This window comes from Natrix helvetica (genome assembly GCF_964273705.1).
Source record: "Natrix helvetica genome assembly, chromosome: 8".
NCBI lineage: Eukaryota > Metazoa > Chordata > Lepidosauria > Squamata > Natricidae > Natrix > Natrix helvetica.
In genome coordinates this window covers 1,602,135-1,627,261 of record NC_138559.1, presented here as the reverse complement: position 1 = coordinate 1,627,261, position 25,127 = coordinate 1,602,135, and the positions used below count along the sequence as shown (strand labels likewise).

General features: G+C 48.7%; 1 protein-coding gene across 21 annotated transcripts in view; it reads right to left on the bottom strand.

Annotated features, from left to right (window-relative positions):
• Positions 1 to 25,127, bottom strand: part of AAK1 (AP2 associated kinase 1) — a 99,795-nt gene that overhangs the window by 15,393 nt on the left and 59,275 nt on the right. For 7 of the 21 annotated variants that reach the window (XM_081960939.1, XM_081960956.1, XM_081960949.1 and 4 more), the window contains 4 exons: positions 9,426 to 9,527; positions 7,134 to 7,235; positions 3,969 to 4,079; positions 734 to 838 (listed from right to left, as the gene is read on the bottom strand). The exons of 2 other annotated variants lie outside the window; for them this stretch is intronic. In XM_081960939.1, coding sequence (XP_081817065.1) covers positions 734 to 838; positions 3,969 to 4,079; positions 7,134 to 7,235; positions 9,426 to 9,527 — 420 coding nt within the window. The remainder of the gene's footprint in view (positions 1 to 733; positions 839 to 3,968; positions 4,080 to 7,133; positions 7,236 to 9,425; positions 9,528 to 25,127) is intronic. 12 more of the 21 variants (XM_081960941.1, XM_081960943.1, XM_081960952.1 and 9 more) reach the window with 7 other exon arrangements.

The window sequence follows — 25,127 nt, the reverse complement described above, 5'->3', positions numbered from 1 at the left end:
GGGCTTTGGCATCACTGCCCCACCCCAAATGTCATTTGAGGGCTTGGACCGATTCCTCTCAGAGGAAAGAAGAGAACCAAAACTGAGAATTTGAGTGAGAAGGATGGGAACTCCAACAGGTCACCTAGGGAAACAGTCTCCTCCCTCTTGCCTTTTAGGACAAAAGATCCCACACGGTGGATCCCTCTGCGAAGACTCGCTCGGTGGCTCTACGTGAAGCCCCTAGGAAGGGAATTCGCACCCTGGGCCTCCCCTAAAGCTAAGCAGCCAGGATTCTGACCAGCAGAGAGTTAGCACAAAGGTCTAGTGGAGGCTACACCTTTGGGCTCTCAACCACTTGGTGGCAAAGCAGCTTTTGAGAATGAAAGAAGACCCCCCACCCACCAGTTATTTCAAGGAAGAACCAAAATGTTGGGCCCTGGAAACGTTAATTGCCTTGCAAGCAGGGATGCATTAGGACAGACGGACAGCTGGGCTTTTTTTTAAAAGCTTTAAACTAGAGTTTCAACATAAGAGTCTTTCCCTGTGTCTAAGAAGCCCAACAGAAGGCTTGGGAATGGTCAACTCTATCTTTGCCCCATAAACCGGTTTGAGGTCTGAAAATAACGTGGTCCTGCCAGACGCGCGAAAGAACGTGAAACCAACAAACGCAACAGAAGAATTCTGGGTGGGCAGGAAGATGGCATGCAAACTCACGACCACAAGGCCTCCCCCTTGAGGTCTACCTGCTTACCTTGTGAATTTTTGGATATTAACACAGGGATGGGGTCAAACTCGTCTTCTGTCACTTTTTCAGTGCCCCCAGGGACATCAAAGCCTGATATCAGGTTAGTATCTTCTGCAGCATGATGTGGGGAGGGGGGAAATTTAAAAAGGACGAAAAAGAGCAGAGAAAGCTGGTTAGAAACCACCAAAACAACATTTGCCATATGTGTTTTGCTGCAAGGTGGGGAAGGGGGAGGGAGGGAGGGAGGCAGGATTATTGCAAACTGTTAAATGCAAACCGAGTATTTTTAAAACGAGGGAAAGGACAGAAGGAGATGGAGGTGAAAATTATACGGAAGGGAAGCAGGAGTGGAAGCAGCTAAGAGAAAATGGCCCAGTTGCACCCGAGAGTTAGGGATGAGGACAATCCACAGGGAGCTGGGTTGAGAGAGCACAAGGCTTGGATTCTCAGTCCGGTTAGATGACGGCATCATCCTCTGTGCAACTGATCTCACGCTGCCCCTCAAATGCAGGTGAGGGTTTTATATCACGGGAGTTCCCTAGCACAGGTGCTCCTTGTGAAGAGCAACTGACTGGGTGCCCCTTTCAAGAGGCCACAAGTCCTTCTGCCTCCCTTGGAAGAGCCCTGCTGAGAGAACAATTTGCAAACCTTCACGTCTGCCTTGGAGGCTCTCACACCGAGGAGAAGGATCACTTGACCAGAGAGCCATCCTTAGGCCTGACGGGTGACAGCTGTGGTGCCCGTGCCAGGCCTGTCAGGGGGACAGACCCAACCACCCCCTCCTCAAAACCTCACATTTCTCCGAGAGACCAAATCTATTTCCAAGTTTCACCACACTTCTGCTAGCATAAAATTTTGGTTAGGTGGTTAAATCCCCCTTTCAGTGCAGGAAATTAAAATTGAAAGCCATTTTGCAACTCTGGCAGTTCTACATCAACTCTATGCACCTCCCTTCCCAAAGTAGGAAAGAGTTCTGCACTTTGGATAGAAAGGGAAGTTTGAAGGAGGTGATGTTATGTGGCTCGGATGCTCCTTTCAAGCAACCACCCAAGGCTTCATGACGTAGCCACGATAGGAAGGCAGCAATTTTGGAATCAACAACCCTTGGTTCTCCTGGCACAGCCGTTCCCCATCCATCTGACTTAATGAACAGCAGCTTCCTACGGCAGAACGGTTAAGACACATTGCCATACTCCGAGAACCATGGAAGCTTTGAGCAGAAACCACTGGCCAAGGACGGTTTCTACATCCACATGCCTGCATTCTACCATGATCTATTCAGACCAGTGGTGGGTTTCACATTTTTTTAGAACCTAATCTGTAGGTGTGGCCTGTTTTGTGGGAGTGGCTCAGTGGTCATGTGACCAGGTGGGCATGGCCAACTTGAAAATGTGGCGAAACTCATTTAACGACGCTCTTGCTTAGCAACTAACATTATGGTCATAGGTTCTTCTTTTTCTTTCTTTCTCTCTCTCTCTCTCTCTCTCTCTCTGTCTGCCTGCCTGCCTGTCATTCTCTCTGGGTGTCTGTCTGTCTGTCTGTATCTCTGTCTCTCTCTCCTCCCTCCCCCATCTGTCACTGTGTCTGTCTCTCTCACTCTGTGTGTGTGTGTCTCTCTCTGTCTCTTTGTCTCCCTCCCTCCCTCCCTCCCTCTCTATCTCTCTGTGTGTCTCTCCGTCTCTCTCCCCTCCCTTCCTCTCTCTGTCATTCTGTGTGTATGTCTGTCTGTCTGTCACTCAATCACTCACTCTGTGTGTGTGTGTGTCTGTCTCTGTCTGTCTGTCTCTCCCTCCCTCCCTCTCTGTCTCTCTCTCTCTGTGCCTCTCTCTGTCTATCTGTCTATCTGTCTTTCTCTCTCTCTCTCACTCACACACACACACACAGACACACATACTGTGGTCCCCTTGTGTTCCAATCACAGGTTAAAAGTACTTGGCAGCGGCGTTTTTCTCTTTGGGGACAGGTCCTCTTCAGAAGGACGAGGCCCCACTGGTCGCCCTCCTGTTCCTCGTCTTCCAGCTGCGGCTCCACGGCATGGAAAACATAGGTGCGTGCACGCCCCGCACAACTACAGCACGGAGCAGTACCAAAGCCCCTCTTCCAACTGTTTCCCGCCGTTACAAAGTCTCCAAGGCTGTAATTTACGGGGTGTGCGCACGCGCCTATGTTTTCTACGGCATGCAGCCGTGGCGAGGCTCTGCGCGGCTGGCGATGACTCCGGAGCCCATCCGGGAAGATGAGAAATGCGAGGGGGACCCCCCCCCTGTGGATGACCAGCGGAGCCTCGTCCTTCTTTTGAACCAGGCGGGTGTCAGAGAGAAGAGGGCAGTGCATGCCACGTGGGCTTGTGCAGCAGCCGAAGAACAGGAGGTGAGGATTCAGCTGCTGCACAAGCCCACGGGCACTTGCTGCCCTCTTCTCTCTGACAGCTGCCTGGTTTGCTGAATCCGGTCTTTGGAAAGAACCTCCCCCTCCAGAGAGCCCATGCCAGGAGACAAAAGGGGGCGGGGGCTGGTTTGAATGCAGACGAGCGGGAGGTTTGGGACCAGCACCTCCTTCGCTCATTCGGGCAGGCAGAGAAAGAAAGGAGGCTTGTGATGAAACACCCCTGCCACCAAGGGCCAAGGGGAGCATCTTCACCCTCGACTATTGCACGCCTCCTTTCTCCACCTGCCCGAACTAGCAAAGAAGGCGGGCCACTAAACTGCCCGCTCGCCCGCATTCAATCCAGCCCACCTCTCTTTCAGCATGGGCTCTCTGGAGGGGGACGGAAGGTCTCTCCCAAGATCTGTTTCCCTTACCTCGTTGGTTTTGTTTCGTTTTGTTAAAATGTTCATGACTGGGAGAGACATGGGAACAAGGTCAGGCAGTGAATAGGCATAGCAACTAAGTCAGCCAATGGGTGCTTAACAAGATCTGAGTCTGTGCAGAGAATTGAAACAGAAACTAAAGCAGTCTGCTGCTCCGAGAAGTAAACTAGCAGTCTGTCTGGACTTGTCTGCTGAAATGAAACTAACTGCTTGTGTTTGCCTGTAACTCTCCTGCCTTGTGCTAACTTGGAGGAATCACCTGTTGGTATTGTACATTTATTCATCTATTCTTACGTATATAAAGAAGTTAATGAATCCTGCTGCATCAGTTATCTGTGTGCGCTTTCTGGATTTGAGTTGATACAACAAACTCAACTCAGGTTTTTTGTCTCGTCTCTTCATACAAATGAAACCCTAAAAAGGAGTTTTACCTTTGTGAGTTTGGGATGAAACAGCTAAAGGAGCGAACTCATCCAGGAGATCAGTGCCAGGGTTAGAAAGCAGAGAGCAATCAAGCAAGGAGTCATCCACAGTGATTGAATCTGGAAGCAGGAGAAGAAGCAGAGTAGAAGATCACAGCACAGAGAAAAGCAAGGAGGGGGCTGCTCCCTTGGCTGGGGGCTAGTTTCCAACCCAGGCTCCACTCTAGAGAGCTATCCTTTATTTTATTTTAAATGATCTGAACTAGGACTAAAGTACCTCACTAGTCTTCTAGGTCAGGGGTTTCCAACCTTGGCAACTTTAAGACTTGTGGACTTCAACTCCCAGAGTTCCTCAGCCAAGTCTTAAGGTTGCCAAGGTGGGAGACCCCTGTTCTAGCTGAGGCTTTGATTGCACACCTGTGGCTGTCACTTTGTTTTTTGACCATCCCATAGACATCCCTGGACACCTACAGGGGAGGTGTAAGTTATTTCAACTTATTGAAACGAAGCTAAGAGCCCCATCATGCTGACTTTGGAAGAAATCTAAGTAATGTTTCCTCCAATCCCTGAGTCAAAGAGACCCCAAACATCTGGAGAGAGGGAGAGGGAGAGAATGCCCACAGAAACATCTAAAGACAAACACACACATGCGACTGGCTCCTGGGCCTAGTGAACGCTTCGTTGGGCGAGGGGTTTCTGCCGGCCGCCTTGAAAGAGGCGGTTGTGAGGCCCCTGCTCAAGAAGCCTTCCCTGGACCCAACGGAGCTAGTCAATTATCGTCCAGTCTCCAACCTTCCCTTTTTGGCGAAGGTTGTAGAGAGTGTGGTGGCACAACAGTTTCCACGTCACCTGGAGGAGAATGATTATCTAGACCCGTGCCAGTCCGGCTTCCGACCCGGGCACAGCACGGAGACGGCCTTGGTCGCGTTGGTTGATGATCTCTGGAGGGCCAGAGATAGGGGTTGTTCCTCTATCCTGGTCCTATTAGATCTCTTGGCGGCGTTCGATACCATCGACCATGGTATCCTGTTGCACCGGCTAGAGGGGCTGGGAGTCAGGGGCACCGTTTTACGGTGGTTTGGCTCCTACCTCTCTGGCCGGACGCAACGTGTGTTGGCAGGGGAGCAGAGATCGACCCTGAGCCCCCTCACATGTGGGGTGCCACAGGGATCGGTGCTCTCGCCTCTCCTGTTCAACACATACATGAAACCGCTGGGCGAGATCATCCGTGGTTTTGGGGTGGGATATCATCTGTATGCTGATGATACTCAGCTATACATTTCCACCCCGAACCACCCCAACGAGGCCGTTGAAATGATGTCCCGGTGTTTGGAGGCCGTACGGGTCTGGATGGATGGCAACCGACTAAAACTCAACCCCTCCAGGACGGAGTGGCTGTGGCTTCCGGCCCCCCAGTTCAACCAGTTGCTTCCATCTCTGGCCATTGGGGGCGAGCAACTGGCCCCCGTGGAACGGGTGCGCAATTTGGGCGTCCTCCTGGATGCCCGGCTGTCCGTGGATGACCATGTAACAGCCGTGGCAAGGGGGGCGTTCCATCAGGTTCGCCTGATGCGCCAATTGCGCCCCTTATTGGACCGGGATGCCCTACGCACAGTCACCCATGCGCTGGTGACGTCTCGCCTGGACTACTGCAATGCTCTCTACATGGGGCTTCCCTTGAGATGCACTCGGAGACTGCAGTTGGTCCAGAATGCGGCCGCGCGGGTGATTATGGGGAGGACTAGATACTCCCCTGTAACACCTCTCCTGCGCGAGCTGCACTGGCTTCCTGTAGTCTACCGAGTGCGTTTCAAGGTTTTGATTACGATCTTTAAAGCGCTTCATGGCACAGGACCTAGTTACATGCGGGATCGCATCCTGCCCCATACATCCCTACGACCAATCCGCTCACACAGAGAGGGACTTCTTCGGGTGCCGTTCACTAAACAGTGTCGGGGGGCGACACCCAGGAGCAGAGCCTTCTCTGTGATGGGCCCAGCCCTGTGGAATGACCTCCCCCGTGACATCAGGATTACTTCCGATCTCCGCTTCTTCCGTGTACAGCTGAAGACCCACCTCTTTCAATTATCTGGCCTGGCTCAACCGTAATTTTTTCTTATTCCTCCTGACAGTCCTTTTGAATTTTAAATTGTGGTATTATTAATGGGGTATTTTAATGGCTGATTTTAACATTCATGTGATGTAATTTGTTACCTCCTCCGTGCATGTATGTCTTTGTATATGTGTGTATTTGGATGTTTATGTGTTTGCACATATGTTTTATGTTTTATATGTTTTATTGTACGCCGCCCTGAGTCCTGTGTGGAGAGGGAGCGGCTAATAAATTCAAATTTATTATTATTATTGTTGTTGTTGTTGTTATTATTATTATTATTATTATTATTATTATTATTATTATTATCATTATTATTATCATTATTATTATTATTATTATTATTATTATTATTACACAAAGGTGTTTATATAGACAAAGGATTCTGGTTTTCAAATCTGCCTGCTGGGAAATGCAGTGGTAAAAGGTAAAGGTAAAAATTCCCCTCACACATATGTGCTAGTCGTTCCTGACTCTAGTGGGCGGTGCTCATCTCCATTTCAAAGCCGAAGAGCCAGCGCTGTCCGAAGATGTCTCCGTGGTCATGTGGCCGGCATGACACAATGCTGAAGGCGCACAGAACACTGTTCCCTTCCTACCAAAGGTGGTTCCTATTTTTCTACTTGCATTTTTTACGTGCTTTCAAATTGCTAGGTTGGCAGAAGCTGGGACAAGTAATGGGAGCTCACTCCATTACGCAGCGCTGGGGATTCAAAATGCCAAACTGCCGACCTTTCTGATCGACAAGCTCAGTGTCTTAGCCACTGAGCCACCGCGTCCCATTAATGCAGTGGTACCTATTCTAATTTCGGGCGGCTGGAATTCCTCTTAATTCGGGACGGATTCTAAGAGATGCATCTGCTGGGATGTAAGAGCCCTAGCATGCCGGGAAGGGTCTGAGTTCCAGTTCTACCAGGAGAATTCAGGATGGGCTAAAGGCTAAAGCAAAAGGCTGCCAAGAAAGGAGCCAGTTGAGGTTCCCAGGAAAAACCCCAACAATGGGAAGGGTAGGTGGGCTGCCTCCGTTCCTCCAGGGACCAAGCCAAAGCTGCCTCACCCACCTGCTCTGCTAGAAGCCACCGAATCTGCCCGGGAGGACGTGAGCTGGGGCACAGGAGCCTCGAGGCCCGGGATGAGGCTCTCGGCAGCGAGGTCGGCTTTTCCTTTCCGAAGGCACAAGAGAAGGAGAGCAGAAACCAGGGTTAGCAGAGGCAGGAGGAAAAAGAAAGCAGCAGGCTGGGATGACCCCGATGCAGGAGGTCAGTTTCAGGTGGTTTGAAAAGAGCCAGAGTGGCACAGTGGCTAGAAGGCAAGTATTGCAGGCAAATTCTGCCGACTGCCAGCAGTTCGATCCTGACCGGCTCATGGTTGACTCAGCCTTCCATCCTTCTGAGTTCCGTAAAATGAGGAGCCAGATTGTTGACGACAAGAGGCTGACTCTGTAAACCTCTTAGAGGTGGTTGCAAAAGCACCGTGAAGTGGTATATATGTCTAAGTTCTACTGCTATTCCTTCCTTCCTTCCTTCCTTCCTTCCTTCCTTTTCTGTCTGCTGAGTCTATAAACCACTTAGAGGGCTGTAAAAGCACTATGAAGCAGCATATGTCTAAATGTTATTGCTATCTTCCTTCCTTCCTTCCATCCTTCCTTTTCTTTTGCTGGCTCTAGACCACTTAGAGATGGCTGTAAAGCACTATGAAGCGGTATATAAGTCTAGCACCATAAGTGCTATTGTGATGGCATCACCAACAACCACCTGAGCCTATCTGCACAATGCCTAAATCTGTTTCACAGTGCTGAGTTTCAAACACCTTGAAGGCAACTACACTCTCAGTGGGGACACCTGCGACCTACGTCGTGATCCCAATGAGCAGCAGTCCAAGAATAGCATAAGCTTGTTCAATTTCACTGAATGGAAAACCCCACAAAGGACTTTCCCTACTTAATTCTCTGTCATCCTCATAAGGCCCCATCAGGCTAGGCAATCCGTATCACGTACACACTGTCTACTTTCATTGCAAAGATATAGTATTAAATGTTCAAGACTGAATGTGTTCTCCCTTCCCTCTCATCATCTTCACCTGAATTAGGGAGGGCTTCTTCTGAGATATTTTGTCAAAATATTTTCTTTACCGGGGCTCTGACCACCGCACCTTGTTAGTGGTTCTTCCCCTTGTCTTTCAGGGTCATTTCCTAGGCCTTTCACTTTCACATGAACTTTTACACCAATGCAGACCTTCCACCATTCTGGATGGGTAAACAGAACTTTACAAACTGAGGCTGGAAGTTATTAACAATAAATTCATTAATGCATGGAGGAAAAAAAACCCTCTAAAACTGAATGTACGGATGAGAAAGTTCATTTTCATTGTAAATTCAATTTTATCTCTTTGTAAAGTTTTAGGTAGCTGATTAAATTTCCTGCCCAGCATACGAAGGGAAGTTTGCAAGAATTTGCTTTATAAAATCCTTAAAGTCAAATTGGCTGGCTTTTAAAACACCTAGGTTGTTGCATTCACTGAACCTGGAACTTTAAAATATTATGCTTTTGGAATGCTGCCATTTCAATGTCATTATTTCAATTTAAAGTGGATTTCTAGAACCCCTCCCTTCTTGTTTGGCCACAGTTTGCCACGTTACACCTGCAAAATTAGGTTTTTAATCAACTCAGGGGAGTCTGCAGCACTGACTGGCTTAGAAAACCTATTAGTATAGATCTTGATGCTTCCCCCTAAATCATCGGCAGGCAATATTTTGAAGTCACTTTCTGTATTTCTTTTTTATTAACCCACTTAAGGCCACAGGGTGGTATTTCGAGATGCCACCAAGGACCAATTAATCCTTTATTTCAGGATATATTATTAATTTGGGGGAGGAGGGTCATCTAAACTGAAAAATACTTTGCACGTTTTGCCATGGGGGGGGGGGAACCAAGCATAAAACCCTGACATCAAATTTCAGAGGTCCCATCATGGGAGGGCTTCACCAGAGGGAAAAACTCCAGTTAGCTGCAGGAGGCAAATGTAAACCCTTTCAAACCCTTCACCACTCAGGCCTTTCATTCATCCCTGCAGCAGATTCTACAAGGCTGAAACTGGCAAGCAAGGCAAGAGGAATCACTCATAACCCTCAAGGAGAAAAGACTGTGGAAATACCTGCAGGCCTTCCTTAACTGGCATTTGAAAAGAGTAACAGAGTTGGAAGAGACCTTGGAGGTCTTCTAGTCCAACCCACTGGGACTCTGTGTGCGTGCGTGTGTGTGTTTGTGTGTGTGCAAGTGTGCAAAGCATGCAATCTAACACAGGTAGGCATGCAAGACAGGACAGGAAACAAGAAAGAGGGTTCTAGGTTTTACCATTCAGAGCATCGGAGGTGCTACCGAAGGGATCGGCCAGAGGCAGGAGATCGGGGAGCAGGAGTGGAGGCTCAGGTGATTTCAGACCCTCAATCAGTTTTTCTGGTAAGGAAGCGGGAAGGAGCAAGAAAGAGGAAAGAAGCAAAAAAGAAGTAAAGCAAAAACACAAGTCATGAAAGCTGGTTCAGTTGAAGGGAGGCTGCTCAAAAGTGGAGGGTCCTCTCAAGGTCCACACTGGCAGCGGAGGATATGGGACTCGGAGTCCAAAAGGCTTTGTAAGCAGAGGTCCCCAAATTTAGCAACTTTAAGGCTTGTGGACTTCAACTCCCAGAATTCCCCAGCCAGCATAATTTACTCACTTGTAATCCCTTCCTCTGCAATCTCTCCACTTAGATCAGAGGTCTCCAAACTTGGCCACTTTAAGACTTGTGGACTTCATCTCCCAGAATCCCCCAGCCAGCATCACTTACTCTCTTGTAATCCCTTCCTCTGCAATCTCTCCACTTAGATCAGAGGTCTCCAAACTTGGCCACTTTAAGACTTGTGGACTTCATCTTCCAGAATCCCCCAGCCAGCATCACTTACTCTCTTGTAATCCCTTCCTCTGCAATCTCTCCACTTAGATCAGAGGTCTCCAAACTTGGCCACTTTAAGACTTGTGGACTTAATCTCCCAGCTGTCTGGAGAATACTGGGAGTTGAAGTCCACAAGTTTTCAAGTGGCCAGGTTTGGGGACCCATGGTCAATGGGATACAGTGAAAAGGACCATAGCTCTTTCCACGTCCAGCAGTCAGGATGCCTCCCCTTCAGGCCACAGGGCCACAGGTGCTGAGTTGTGAACGCCCCACATGATATTTCAGAGCTTCTGATTCCATAGGTCACGAAGTCCTACCTGCCCCCCCTCCCCTCTCCCGACAGATGTATGCCTTCCAAAGGGACGGAAGTGAATTGCAATGGAAGAAGCAGATGCAGTTATTACAGCCTTCCTCAGCTTGCTCTTTGCTATTTTTCCTACTGGCAAGTTGAATACAGATGCATGCCTTGAATCTTTCATTTGTGACCTTTCTAATCCCCCCAAGCTGACAAGAAATCTTTGTCTTTTGTCCCCCTCCAGCTCAAAGGCATAATTAATTATGCAAATCAAGCTGCCTTGAAGGGCTACAATTAACTGGGTTCTGCAAAGACTCTCCGAGCAGCAGCTGCACGCAAATTTCTGCAGGCTGATTTGCTGAGGTTGTGAAAAACGGAGAAAAGCAAGCTTTGAATTGACCTAAGAATCCACCCCCCACCCCCCCACAAAAAATAAAAACGGCATCAACAAGGATCTGAACATAAAGAAGTTTTTTTTTTCCCAGGAGGCAAGGCTCTGGAAGATGAAATGCTCCAATGCATTTGGTGCTGAATTCAGTTCCACTGGCTGTTGGTAGGCAGAGGGCTGTTCTGTGTATCATTTGAATAAGAGGAAGAGAATCTCAAAGGTTCAGGGGCAAAATGCTCTGAAGCCTGATACTGGTTCGCTTGCGAGCACATGTGCACCAAACTTTTAAAAAACTTTTTAAAGCATTTTTTAATGCCCGAACTGGTAGTATTTCACCCCTGGGTTCAGACCAGAGGTGGGTTCCTACTGGTATGGTACGTTTGGCCGAATAGGTAGTAACTCCAGTGGACATGTGACCGTACTTGTTCCATCTTCAGTGACGGCCATCTTGATTTTCTGTTCTGCACATGCGCAGAACAATCTTCATTGGAAAAAATGTAATTTGCCCCCTTTTTTTAATGTTGTGCGCATGGGCAGACCGTTTTAAGTGCAAATGTGCACACAAAGTTTTTCGGGTGCCTAACTGGTAGTAGTGGCGGCAGGAACCTACCCCTGGTTCAGACCACTTCCAAAAAACTCTCTCTCTTGTCTGAAATACAGGGCTGGTAGCAAAACGGCCTTGAATAGTTCAGAGAAACGGTAACATAAATTTAGAGTAGTTTGGAGAATCAACAAATGCCACCTCTGGCTGGCCCCAGAGTGGGATGGGAATGGAGATTTTGCAGTATCCTTCCCCTGCCACGCCCACCAAGCCACGCCCACTAAGCCACACCCACAGAACTGGTAGTAAAAAAAATGAATTTCACCACTGGGCCACATCTTTCAAATGTCAAAGTAATTGCAACACATCCGTTTTCAGAGACAAACCAATCACCATAAATATCAGCAAATTTAATTTCTTTACAGTCATTTTCCTCTTTGATTTTTAGGATTCTAACCACCACTTTTTCCACTTGATAAACATCTCCAACTTCATCATCTTTTACTGTTAGGTGCTCTAAGTCTTCCAACTTCTTCTCTATCCTCTCATATGTGTTGGATAATTTCTGTATTTCTAAGAATATCTTTTGCAAACTTAAATTTTCTTTCTGCTGTTGAAATTGTGCCATTATCTCCAACTAACAAACACTGCTGCTCTAGCTTGGAAGGTTTTAACAAGATTAAGCATAGATTCACAATAAAGTTTTATTTTCACTTTTCTCTCGTTAAAGATATACTTCAAAAGGACATGTGTATGCTTTTCTTCTTATCACTCTCTATAAACAAGCAGTGAGACCTTGGAGTGCCAAGCCAGGATAATCAGTGAGAAAAATAAGAGTGTTTCGTTTCCAATACACAAACCTCCAGCCTCCGAGTAGCAGTGTTATTGTTGCAATTTTCTTTGATTCTTTTGTATCTTTTTTTGTATTTCAAGTTTAAAAAAAAGTCCGATTCTTGAATGAGTTAGAAGAACACCCACAGTAATGAAAGAGGAGAATTTTAGTCCATAGGTTACAAAGAATAATAAAAGGGAAAAATAAATAAAAGAAAACTTAATCCATTCGTTTTAAAAGGCTTGCATAAATTCCATCCACGAAGATAGCATTTAAAAAGTAAGATAATCCACTGTCCAAAACTATTCCAAACTTAATTCCTCCACTTATTTCTTCTGTTCCCCAATTTAAATTAATTTTTAAGTTTTTTATAGGCAGTCTCTTTCAAAACAGTAAAAATTCCTCACCAGCTGGAAACACTTTCTGTTAGATAGGGCAATGAGAAGGCAGACTCAGGCTTAACGCAACAACATCTCTTTATTATAACAGTCAAGTGTGTACAATCCAGCAACTGTTCGGTCTGACAGCTCTCCTTTTATAGGGAGTTGTCACACCTCTTAGCCAATCAGATTAAACCTCTGTTCCACCGGAACAGAGGAACAGAGTGGAAACCATGGTAGCTAGTGTTAATATCTAACACCTCTCCCCTCTTGGTTGGGATGTTCCTATTGGTCACATAGTCTTTGAGGTAGGCAGGTCTTTGTTTCGCTCTACCAGACCTGCGCAGTTCATTTGGAACTGGTTCTTCAGGCGGGTCGGACGGACCCGTCTGCTCTCCAGCTCTGCTCTGTGGAACCTGCTGGAATTTACCCCAGGCCGCGGCTGGAGTTCCCTGGCTTTGCAACGAACTCAGATAAGTTTTCCAGACCTTGCGGGTTTGAGCTGGCTGTGGAAGGAGTGAATGCTTGCTCCTTTTGGGTAGGGCCTTGGTCGTTTGGTTTCAGAGTTTTGTCTGGTACCCTAAGGTTGGAGTGGGAGAGGCAACCAAGGAGTTGGTCAATGTGCCTCCTCCAATTCCTACCATCCTCTAGCTCTAGTAAGTAAGAGCGAGGCCCGGTGATGCCTATCACCGTAGCAGGAATCCACAGAGTTCCCCCGGCATAGTTGTGGGCGTATACTGAATCCCCTATGCTAAAGTTTCGAATCTTGCTTGTGGAATCTGGGGGCAATGTGGCAGAGTAATTTGGGTATAGCCGGTCTAAGTGGGACCTTAGACGGCAACCGGTGAGAAGCTCAGAGGGGCTTCTCCCTGTGGTGGCGCTTGGCGTAATGTGTTGGATTAGTAAATAGTGATCAACCCGTGTTTGCCAATCACCCAGGCCCATCCTGGCAAGGGCCTCTTTAGCTGATCGCACCATTCGCTCCGCCTGACCATTGGAGGCCGGGTGGAATGGCACATACTAGGGCATGCCGAATTCCCTGACTAGCTAAGTAGGTCTCGAATTGCATGGCCGTGAATTGGGGCCCATTGTCTGAGACCGAGACATCGGGCAGGCCGTGCGTGGAGAACAGTCTTCATAGCACCTTGATGACCGCCTCTGCCGTGGTAGAGGTCATCACCGCCCCGAGTCCCTTCTGGGAGAGGGTGCGGTCTAGAAATCAAATAAAAGTTAAAGTTAAATCAGGGCTACCTCTAACCATTTCGAGTATGCATCCACAACTATTAGGAACGTTTGGCCATGAACGAGGCCAGCGAAGTCAATGTGCACCCTAGACCAGGGTGCCTGAGGGCGCTCCCACTCCTTAGCGGGTGCCTCTGGGGGAGCTGGTCTGGATTCCTGACATGGAGTGCAGGTGGCCACGCACTCTTCTATCTCCCTGTCCATGTTAGGCCACCAGACGTAGCTCCTAGCCAAGGACTTAATCCTGACGATGCCAGGATGCCCTACATGTAATGCCTCCAATACTGCCTTTTGCAGTTTGCTTGGAACAACCACCCGGTCCCCTCATAGTAAACAGCCCATGATTACCGACAACTCATCACGTTTAGTAAAAAACATTTTAAATTCAGTCCCAACAGGCCCCTTGGGCCACCCTCTCCACACCCAGTTCAGAATCTGCTTAATAACAGAGTCTTTAGCAGAAAAGCGGGAAACGTCATTGGACGAGACAGGTCCAGAGTCCAAGCAGTCAATAAGAAGGACCGGTGTCTCGGGAGTGGGGTCGGTCAGCAGTTCGGGTAGGGGACAGCGGCTTAAAGTGTCGGCATGTCTCAACGTGGAACCAGGGCGGTGAATCAGTTTGTAGGAGTAAGCAGCCAGGAAAACAGTCCCCCTGGTCATGCGTGGAGACAAGGAAACTGGGGTAGGTCGGTCCCCAGCCAGTAGCCCCAGCAGCGGTTTGTGGTCCGTCACAAGTTCGAAATCTTGGCCATAGAGGTACTCATGGAACTGCTTGACTCCCACTACAGCAGCCAAAGACTCTCTGTCCATTTGGCTATAGTTTCTTTCAGTGGGAGACAAGGTTCACGAGTAGAAAGCGATGGGGGCTTCCATGCCATTGGGCATGCGGTGGCTGAGGACAGCGCCGACACCAAAAGGGGATGCGGCCCCAGGACCATTTGGCGTTCTTGGACAGGAGGCGATGTAAGGGCTCAGCAACTGTTGCTTTCTGTTTGAGAAAGACGCTATAGAAGTTAAGGAGCCCGAGGAATGCCTGCAGCTCGGCCTGATTGCAAGGTGTAAGGGCTTCCTGGATAGCTTTTACTTTTTTGGGATGTCGGGTGGATCCCAGAGCCATCAATCATGGACCCCAGAAATTCTACCTTGGGCACATTAGTTTTGCATTTTTCTTTTTTGAGCCGGAGGTCTTTTTCACGAATTCTGGTCAAAACAGCCCTAACTCTTTTTAAAAGTTGCGCCTCGTTTGCAGCCGATACCAAAATGTCGTCGAAATAGGGGACGACTCCTGGTATCCCCTGCAAAAGCCGTTCCATGAGGCTTTGGAATAGTCCAGGGGAAATACTAACTCCAAATTGCAGGCGGTGGCATTTGAATGCATCCCTGTGCATCATGATGGTTTGAGCCTCTGCTATGCCGCCATCTACAGGCAACTGCTGGTACACCCACACCATATCTAATTTAGCAAAAAAATTTCCTGGCCCTAGCGAATGTAGTAGGTGCTGTACAATGGGCACAGGGTAGGCGCTTTGTTGCAGCGCATTGTTAATTGTGCATTTATAGTCCACGCAGATGCGGAATGACCCGTCCGGCTTGACTGGGGTCACTATAGGGGTCTCCCAGCGTGCATGGTCGACTGGCTCTAGGATCCCCTGACTCACCAGTTTGTCAATTTCCCTATCGATTTTAGGGCGGAGAGCGAAAGGCACTCTCCTGGGTTTGAGCCTGATCGGCGCGACATTGGGGTCCAAGTTAAAAGAAATTGGTGTCCCCACATATTTACCGAGACCGGAGCTGAAGACGTCCTAGAACTCCTTAAAAATCGCCTCGGTGCCGCTGTCCTTTATGGCGTTGATCCCGGTGACTTCCAACTCCAGGGCTTCGAACCAGTCTAGCCCCAGGAGGCTCTGTAGCGGTGCACTGGCCACGGTCACGGGAAGCTTTACTTTACTTTACTTTACTTTTATTTAGATTTTTATACCGCCCCCTCTCCCCAAAGGGACTCGGGGCAGTGTACAGTCAAATAAAAACACATCAATAAATAGAAAATACAAACACAAAGAGGAGGCAATAAGAAACTGTACATATCTGAAGTAAAGTAGTTAAAAGCAGTATTTAAATACCCTAAAAATACCCAATTAAAATATCTGCCAGGAGGTAGAATAAAACTATAAATGGGCCAGGCCGGCTAAACGGAACAGGTGAGTCTTCAGTTTTTGTCGAAAGGAGCGGAAGTCGGTGGTGGTTCTGATATCGGGGGGGGGGGGGGAGGTCATTCCAGAGGGTTGGGCCCATCACAGAGAAGGCTCTACTCCTAGGCGCCGCCCGTTGGCATTGCTTAGTGGATGGCACCCGGAGGAGTCCTTCCCTGTGAGAGCGAATCGGTCGCAGGGAAGTGTGTGGTAGGATGCGATCCCGCAAGTACCTAGGTCCTGAGCCATGGAGCGCTTTAAAGATAGTAATTAACACCTTGAAACGCACCTTGAAAGACCACAGGCAGCCAGTGCAGCTCGTGCAGGAGCGGTGTTACGTGGGAGTACCTAGTACTCCCCATAATAGCCCGCGCAGCTGCGTTCTGGACTAGCTGCAGTCTTCGAGCGCATCCCAAGGGAAGCCCCATGTAGAGGGCATTGCAGTAGTCCAGCCGCGACGTCACCAGTGCATGAGTGACCGTGCGTAGGGCATCCCGGTCCAGTAGGGGGCGCAATTGGTGCACCAGGCGAACCTGGTGGAACGCCCCCCTTGCCACGGCTGCCACATGGTCATCCATTGACAGCCGGGCATCTAGGAGGACGCCCAAATTGCGCGCCCGTTCCACAGGGGGCAATTGCTCGCCCCCTATGGTCAGTGATGGAATCAACTGACTGAACCGGGGTGCCGGTAGCCACAGCCACTCGGTCTTGGAGGGGTTGAGCTTGAGTCTGTTGTCCCCCATCCAGACCCCAACGGCTTCCAAACACCGGGTCATCACCTCGACAGCCTCGTTGGGGTGGTCTGGGGTGGAAATGTACAGCTGCGTATCATCAGCGTACAGATGATACTCCACCCCAAAACCACGGATGATCTCCCCCAGCGGCTTCACATATGCATTGAACAGAAGGGGCGAGAGGACCGACCCCTGAGGCACCCCACAAGTGAGTGACCTCAGGGTCGACCTCTGCCCCCCTGCCAACACACATTGCGTCCGGTCAGAGAGGTAGGAGCCGAACCACCGCAGAACGGTGCCTCCAACTCCCATCCCCCCCAGCCGGCGCAATAGGATACCATGGTCGATGGTATCAAAAGCCGCCGAGAGATCTAATAGGACCAGGATAGAGGAACAACCCCTATCTCTGGCCCTCCAGAGATCATCGACCAACGCGACCAAGGCCGTCTCCGTGCTGTGTCCAGGCCGGAAGCCGGACTGGCGTGGGTCTAAATAATCGGATTCCTCAAGGTGTCGTGGAAACTGCTGTGCCACCACATTCTCTACAACCTTCGCCAAAAAGGGAAGGTTGGAGACTGGACGATAATTAGCTAGCTCCATCGGGTCAAGGGAAGGCCTCTTGAGTAAGGGCCTCACCACCGCCTCTTTCAAGGCGGCAGGCAAGGACCCCTCGCTCAAAGAGGCGTTCACCAAGCCCAGTAGCCAGCCTCGTGTCACTTCCCAGGATGCCAGTACCAACCAGGAGGGACACGGGTCCATTAAACATGTGGTCGGTCGCAGCCGTCCACGCAACCTATCCAAATCCTCGGGGGCAACAGAATCAAACTCCTCCCAGAATGGTCTCACAAGACTCACTGTTGGCGGCTCCTCTGGTCCACTGAAGGGGGCCCATCCGCTCCGGATCTGAGCGATTTTGTCCTGCAGATATTCCCCAAACTCCTCTGCTCTGCCCTGTAAAGGGGCTTCCCGCGTCCTCTGTGATAAGAGAGAGCAGGTCACCCGAAACAGGGCGGCAGGGTGGTTATCGGCGGACGCAATAAGAGTGGCGCAATGTCTGCGTTTGGCCACTCTTAATGCCACAAGGTAAGTCCGTGAATAGGCTCTTACCTGTGTTCGGTCAGATTCGGAGCGTGAGGACCTCCACCTGCCCTCTAGGCGTCTCCTATGGCGCTTCATCACCCTCAGGTCCTCGGTAAACCAAGGAGCCCGGGTGGGTCGTCGCCGCAGGAGAGGCCGCAAAGGCGCAACTCGGTCCAGGGCCCCAGCGGCCGCCCTATTCCAGGCAGCCACTAGGTTCTCGGAGCGAGAGCGGGTCAGGGCTACAGGGAATGGCCCAAGCTCCGTCTGGAACCTATCCGGTTCCATCAGGCGCCTGGGGCGGTACCAACTTGGACAGTTTGGTTCTGCCTCCTCGCGGTGGGGGGTAGCGCCAGGGAAGTCCAGCCGGAGACATGAGTGATCTGACCATGACAGGGGGGTAATGGTTACATCCCCTCTTCCCAGATCACTCGTCCACTGTTCAGATACAAAAACAAGGTCCAGAATGTGGCCACCTTCGTGTGTGGGGTCCTGAATTAATTGGGTCAGGTCCATGGCTGTCATGGAAGCCATGAACTCCCGAGCTACCTCGGATGCTTCCCCCGTCGACGGCAAGTTGAAATCCCCCATAACCACAAGCTTGGGGGTCTCAACTGCCGTCTCTGAGATCAGCTCGAGGAGCTCGGGCAGGGCTGCTGACACATAGCGAGGAGCCAAGTATACAATCAGCAAGCCCCACTGCCTCCCTGGGCCCCATTTCACACCAAGGGACTCACATCCGGGTATCTGAGGTACAGTGAACTCCCTCGGCTCTAGACATTCCTGTATAACTACCGCCACCCCACCACCCTTACCCAGGGCCCGAGGCTGATGGAATGCACGGAAACCCGGTGGGCACATTTCCACGAGGGGTAAACCACCCTCGTGGCCCAACCAGGTCTCCGTTATCCCTGCAAGGTCCAGCTCCCCCTCTGAGATCAGCTCATTAATGAGGGGGGCCTTGTTGGTCACGGACCTTGCATTGCAGAGCATCAGCCTCAGGCCCTGGCTCTGTAGTTCCTGACCACCTAGATTGCGGGGGTTGGTACAAACGACCGGGTGTCTCCCAACCGACGTTGTGGTCTTCTCCTGTCCTCGCATCCCCTCCTCCCCGCGACCGATGTAATAAGACAACCCTCTATTGGAATGTTCTTTCCCCTCCCCCCCTCCACCACAAGCTGGGTGCTGATGCCTTTAAATTGCACCCGGAAGGTGCCCTGGCCCACGATGGGGACTCGGTTCCCCTGGTAGTCGCGCAACATCATATCTGGCTTGCTTCAGGGTCGACCAAGTGATGATCGTTAGTGACGATCCAGTGTTGACTTCAAGCTTACAGGGAGCATCCTCAATGAGGACTGTGACTTTCAGCTTTTTTGGCCGCCTTGTGCGGACTTGACCTATCGTGGTTTGATAGGTCAGTTTGGGTTCTCTCTCTGGGCGCCCTTGGGTTTTCTGCCAGGCCCCTGGGTTGGGCCTCTGTTGGCGGGTTGAATTTGGCTGCCAAGCGGTGGCAGGGAATTCGCTCCAGCACACTTTAGCAATATGCCCCTTCCTATCACAACGCTGACAGGTTGCGTCCTGAAACCGACAGATAGACCGGGCATGGTCCCCTCCGCAGCTTGCGCAGGGCGGCAGGCGCGAGTTGAATCTTCGCGCTGGTTTTGTGCAGCTACTGCGCATGCAGTAGCTGTCATCGTCTTCGCTGTCAGAGGGTTCTTGTTCAGCGGCCAATGATGTACACACGTTTGCTTTTGCGCGGTTTGTGGCGTGTTGTGCTGGCGCTGCAAGGCTTCCATGGACTTGTCAGCAGATTCGGACGCCCTGGCTTCATCAAGTGCGATCTGCAGAGACATGTTCGATCTGGCTAGCAGATGTCTCTGCAGGTTAATGTCCCGCACTCCGCAGATTAAGCGGTCCAAAATTTGGTCGTCCAGGTCACGGAAGTTGCAATATGTTGCTGCTTTTCGCAAGGCCGCAAATTATTGGTTAATGGACTCTCCTTCTCTTTGGTTCCGCACGTTGAATTCATGGCGGCGGACGTGCCTCAAAGGTTTGGGTGTGTAGTGAGTTTTTAGAGTCTGTTGTAACGCCGCCCAAGGGACCGCTTGGATCGGAGTTGGCTCCGACAGTTCCTTCGCCATTTCGAAGACCTCTCGGCTGCAGTAACACAGGAAGAGGTTTTTCTTGCGAGAGTCGGGAACCCCGATGAGGTCGTTTGCCTTGAGGAAGCATTCGAACCTCAGCATATACGATTCCCAGTGTTCGGCCACCGGGTCATATGGAGTTGGGGGGGCATGCATGGCCATTCTTGTCTGAGGCAATTCGAATTTGCCACTCAAAATGGTCGCTCGATGCTGCGCCAATGCTCCGGGCTGGATTTACTTGCTGGATGTCTCATTGTTCGTTCTTCGCCTATCTGCCTCTCAATCCCATCCTCGTCGCCAGAGGGCACTGAGAAGGCAGACTCAGGCTTAACGCAACAACATCTCTTTATTATAACAGTCAAGTGTGTACAATCCAGCAACTGTTCGGTCTGACAGCTCTCCTTTTATAGGGAGCTATCAGGCTCTGCTTTGCTGCTTGCTTTCGGCTGCCATTGAAATGGGGAGGGGGAGATGATATGGTATTTGGGAGGGGAAGCGCACAGGAGTGAATGAAGAAGGGAGTGATTTTCTCACCATCTACTGCCGCAGATAGTGGAATTGCCGCCAAGGCCAACCATCCGGCATACCAACCTGATGATGGGTTTTGAAGCTGCAGCCCACATGACACCTATGGGGTGTGCGGATTGGACTGGGGGTTGGGGTTACTAGGGGGAGCGAGTTGGGTCACATATTGATATCTATGATTACACACGCTTTTGCCTCAGATCTTGCTTTGCTAGCTGCTTCCTACTCATAACCAGTAAAAGTACTCTTAATTCTGAAAAATGGAGTTGAGTGGTTTCTTTCTTGGTTACTGCTGGAGGCCGCTCTAACAGGAGCTGTCAGACCTCTTAGCCAATCAGTTTAAACCTCTATTCCCGCCGGAACAGAGGACCAGAATGGAAACCATGGTAGCTAGTGTTAATATCTAACACTTTCTCTTTCCATATCCTTCTGTTTTGGAGCCGTCCCGATTTCATCAGACTAATGGCTGGGTTTTTTGTCGCCGGCTTGAAGAACTTCTCTTGGATCGATCAGGGACTTTGCGATGTCCCTGAGATCAGCAAGATGTTCTTCCTGTTCACCGTCTCTGCGGGATGGTTTAGGTCCGATTGGACCACCCAGCGGCAAAAGTATCAGCGGTCTCGGAGCATTGAGACCGCACGTCCGTATCATCGCGATGTTGGTGCCTCCTCCTGATAAATTTGCTGATATTTATGGCGATTGGTTTTTTTCTGAAAATGGAAAGAGTGGAATACTGAAAGAGGAATTAAATGGAGGGAAACTGTACCCCAGATGGCAAGATACAGAAGAAGAAAAAACAAAAGAATTTATGGATTTAAAGAGAGAAATTTTATTAGTAACATCATTGATAACACTACCGGCAATCAAAGAAAAGTTGATTAAGAAAATAGAAGGGCATCAAAATTACATGAGAGATTTTGTAAGCAAGGAGTTGCTAAGAGGAGTCCATACAAAGTTGATTAAGGAGATGATTAGAGGACTGACACCATAAATGGCAGAAGATATGAGACTGTTTTGCTACTGGAAAGATACAGGTTGATTGATGGAAGAGTATAATTTAAAATTAGTTAAACTTAGTGAAATTTAGTGACAATAGATGTAGTTAAATAAATAATTGATAATGATAATAATGTATACAATGTGTAGTGTTATCATAAGTAATAATTGGATATGAATATTGAACGGTACCCATGAAAGGAAGATTAGAAATCCTTTTGGATTATATATAAAGGTTAATAAAGAAGAACTTAGATACAGTTAAGTCTTGATTATTAGGGGGGAAATGTTATGATGCAGGATATAGTCAAATAAAGAAGGGATAATGATAACAATGTGTGTGTGTGTGTGTGTGTGTGTGTGTGTGTGTATACAACATAAGGAACCTGGATGTAAATTGTATAAACAGTGATTTGGAAAGGAGGATTAGAAGATTTTGTTATTGAATATTATGGATGTTTAGCTAGAATTTGATATAAAGATTCAGTGTTATTGGAGGATTTTAGAAATAGTAAATGAAATGCCAGTATGTGGTTATGTATTAAATTTTGGTATATTTTATAATGAAAGACGTTTAAACAATTATAGTCAAATGTAAATGGAGGTATGATGATGGTAACATGTATAAATATCCGAGTTAAAATACTTGAGTTAATATGAATTATGGTTGATGACTGTGGAAGAGATGCACGAAAGCCTTTTGTACCCAACACTTTCTACAGCGTGTAAAGAAGGAAGATTTTATGGATCCTACTGAAATCTGAATTCCATACATTTTAGAACCTCCAGGAAATAAAATGGAAATGTTTGGTTAGGAGAGAAGGGTTAGGACTTGCAAAGCGGAGATGGACATCTTGAGTCTGCGCTCGGGAAGAGGGGTCATGCAAGAAGAGGTGAGAAACTCCGATTGACAGCTGTGGCTTGGAATTTCCTTATCGCACTTAAGAGGTTTCTAGTAACTCAACAAACCCATCTATGTCCCTGCGGTCTGAGCATTGAGTTAATTTTCATATTTGGAAATAGAACAGAATATAACAGAATTGGAAGGGACCTTGGAGGTCTTCTAGCCCAACACTCTGCTTAAGCAGGAGACCCTACACCATTTCAGACAAATGACAATCCAATCTCTTCTTTAAAATTTCCAATGTTGGCGCAGCCACAACTTCCAGACAGAAGCCCTTCTGCTGATTAATTGTTCTCCCTGTAAGAAAGTTTCCCATTAGTTCTAAGTTGGATCTTTCTTGAGTAGCTTCCACCCATCGCTTCTTGTCCTGCCTTCAGGGGCTTTGGAGAATAGGTTGGCCATAGGAAGAAGGCACCTTCCTAGGAGTACTTGTTCAACAAGCTCCTAGAGATAATTTCACCTGTCTATCAAATATCCATGTGAACAGTTTGGTTCCTAGTATGTAAGGTCACAGGGGCCAAGGGGGAGCTGAGCGGGAAGTGGGAACGTACATCCTGCCTGACTGCTTCGCCCACTTCAACCAGCCGGTCAAAGCTACAGCCAAAGTAAAGCCAAGCCACAAAGTGAACGCAGACACGGACTCCCCCAGTTGCTTGTCTTCAGTGGCCCCCAATGCCTTCACCCCACACTTCAAAGCAGGAGAAGGAGGGTTGATTTGTGTTGTTAGGGAAGCATTGGACAAGCTGCTTCAGCATAGGCTGTTGAAATATCACTCTCATGGCTGCCTCTCCTGTTTTACAGCTACCCCGTGATATCAAGATGCCCTCGCAAAATATTCCACATACATAAACATAAATGCTCAGAGGAGGGAGAGAGAGGGGAGGGAGATAGAGGGAGGGAGAGAAATTGGGAGAAAAAGAAATTGGAGAGAGAGAGAGAGAGAGAGAAATTGGGGAGAAAGAGAAATTGAGAGAGAAATTGGGAGAGAGACAGACAGAAAGAGAGAGAGAGAAATTGGGGGAGAGAGAGAAAGAGGAGAGAGAGAGAGAAAGAGAGAGGGGGGGGGAGAGAGAGAGAGAGATGGAGGGAGGGAAAGATATAGACTTTGCCAAGACGCAATCCATTCAGCAGCAGTTCAGCTATTTGCTTCACTTAGAATCAAGGTGCACCAAAACACTTAAAAACACACACTTCAAACTATTTTACTCACTCTGCAACTACGGAAGAGAAAAAAACCACAAAGGGCAACTTAAACCAGTAAGCACCCACTGCAGCAGAGTCCTTTTTGGGGGGACATCAGCTGGAGAGGAGAAATGATCTCATCAGAATCCAGTCAAATCACATATTTGGGAGAGCTGATATCCCCAAGGGGACGCCCTCAAATGACATGCATGTGTACCCCCTACACACCTCAGAATGATCAGCACCAAGGAGCCTCTGGGCTTTGCATTTGCATAAATCATGCATAATCCCACTTTGGCATATATGACTCTGACTCCGCATCATTTACTTCAATTTTGCTAGTCTTGGGTAGACAGCAATGAGTCTCCCCAAAGAGACACAAAAGCTTTGAAAATGTTCTTCAGCCATCTAGGTGGTCTCCAAGATTTCAGGAGATGTGCCTGGTGCCCTTCAACCAGCAACCAGTATTGAGATGTCAAGGTAACCAAAATTTGCAAGAAGAGTACCTATCTCTTTTAGAATCTAAATACCTAAGCATCTACAAAAAGGCCTCTGACCCACCTTTGGTCATTAACTTTTAGGCCTGGAAAAACTGTTCATGACTACACAAGTACAATCTTCTCCCCACTCCGGGCATCTTCGAGAACCATCGGAACTGCTTTTTATTTTGGTAATCCAGAACAAAAACCTCAATTTGATCAGCCCCTTGCGTGATGATGGACAACATTGAATCGAATTTACACTGGCCATGGTAGAGATGCCGATGCCCTCTAGAAGAGGGGCAAAATACCATCATCAAATTGTGGCTGTGGGGTCAAAAAACAAACTATCCAAAACCCATAGTGACAGAGTTTCATAACAGAGCTTATAAACGAGATTTCACTAATTTCCTGGTGGCAACAAATGTAGTAAAACATTAAATTTGCAACCTGTAATTTTCCCATTAAGATTTCAGATTTTATACTCTCTGTTTTATATTTTACCATATATTCCTTTTTACAGAAATCTGATGTGAATGTGCAATGCAATAAATAAAATAAATCATAGGCTGGTATTTAAATAGGCTTTGAGATTAACCTTCCATTGCCTTCCCCAAGACCATCTGATATGATTCTCCTAAATCCTTCCCTTAAATTTTGCCATCATACAGGAGCTAAGAAACCTGCTTTTTCGTGACAGTCCTTGCCCTATGGAATACTCTTGCCCTTGATGACTGGCAGGGCTCTGCATTCCTAACTTTCCGAAAAGCAGTGAAGGCTCAGCATAGCATAGGGCAGTGATGGCGAACCTATGACACGCATGCCACAGGTGGCACGCAGAGCCATTTGTCAGGGCACGCGAGGCGCTGCCCTGTCAGCTGGCCAGTGCGCATGCGCGCACTGGACAGCTGATTTCACCCTTTTTTAAAGCCTTTTTTCGCCCTCCCCAGGCTCCAGAGGCTTTATAGGAGCCTGGGGAGGGCGAAAACAGCCTCCCCCCCCCCCGGAGGCCCTCCGGAGGCTTCAAGGACCATCTGGAGGCTTCCCTGAAGCCTTCGGAACGCTTAAAACGACCCTCGAGCAAACCGGAAGTGACTTCCGGTTTCCTCGGAGGGTCGTTTTAAGCGCTCCAAATGCGTCAGGGAAGCCTCCGGACGGTCCCTGAAGCCTTCGGAACGCTTAAAACGACCCTCCGAGCAATCCGGAAGTGACTTCCGGT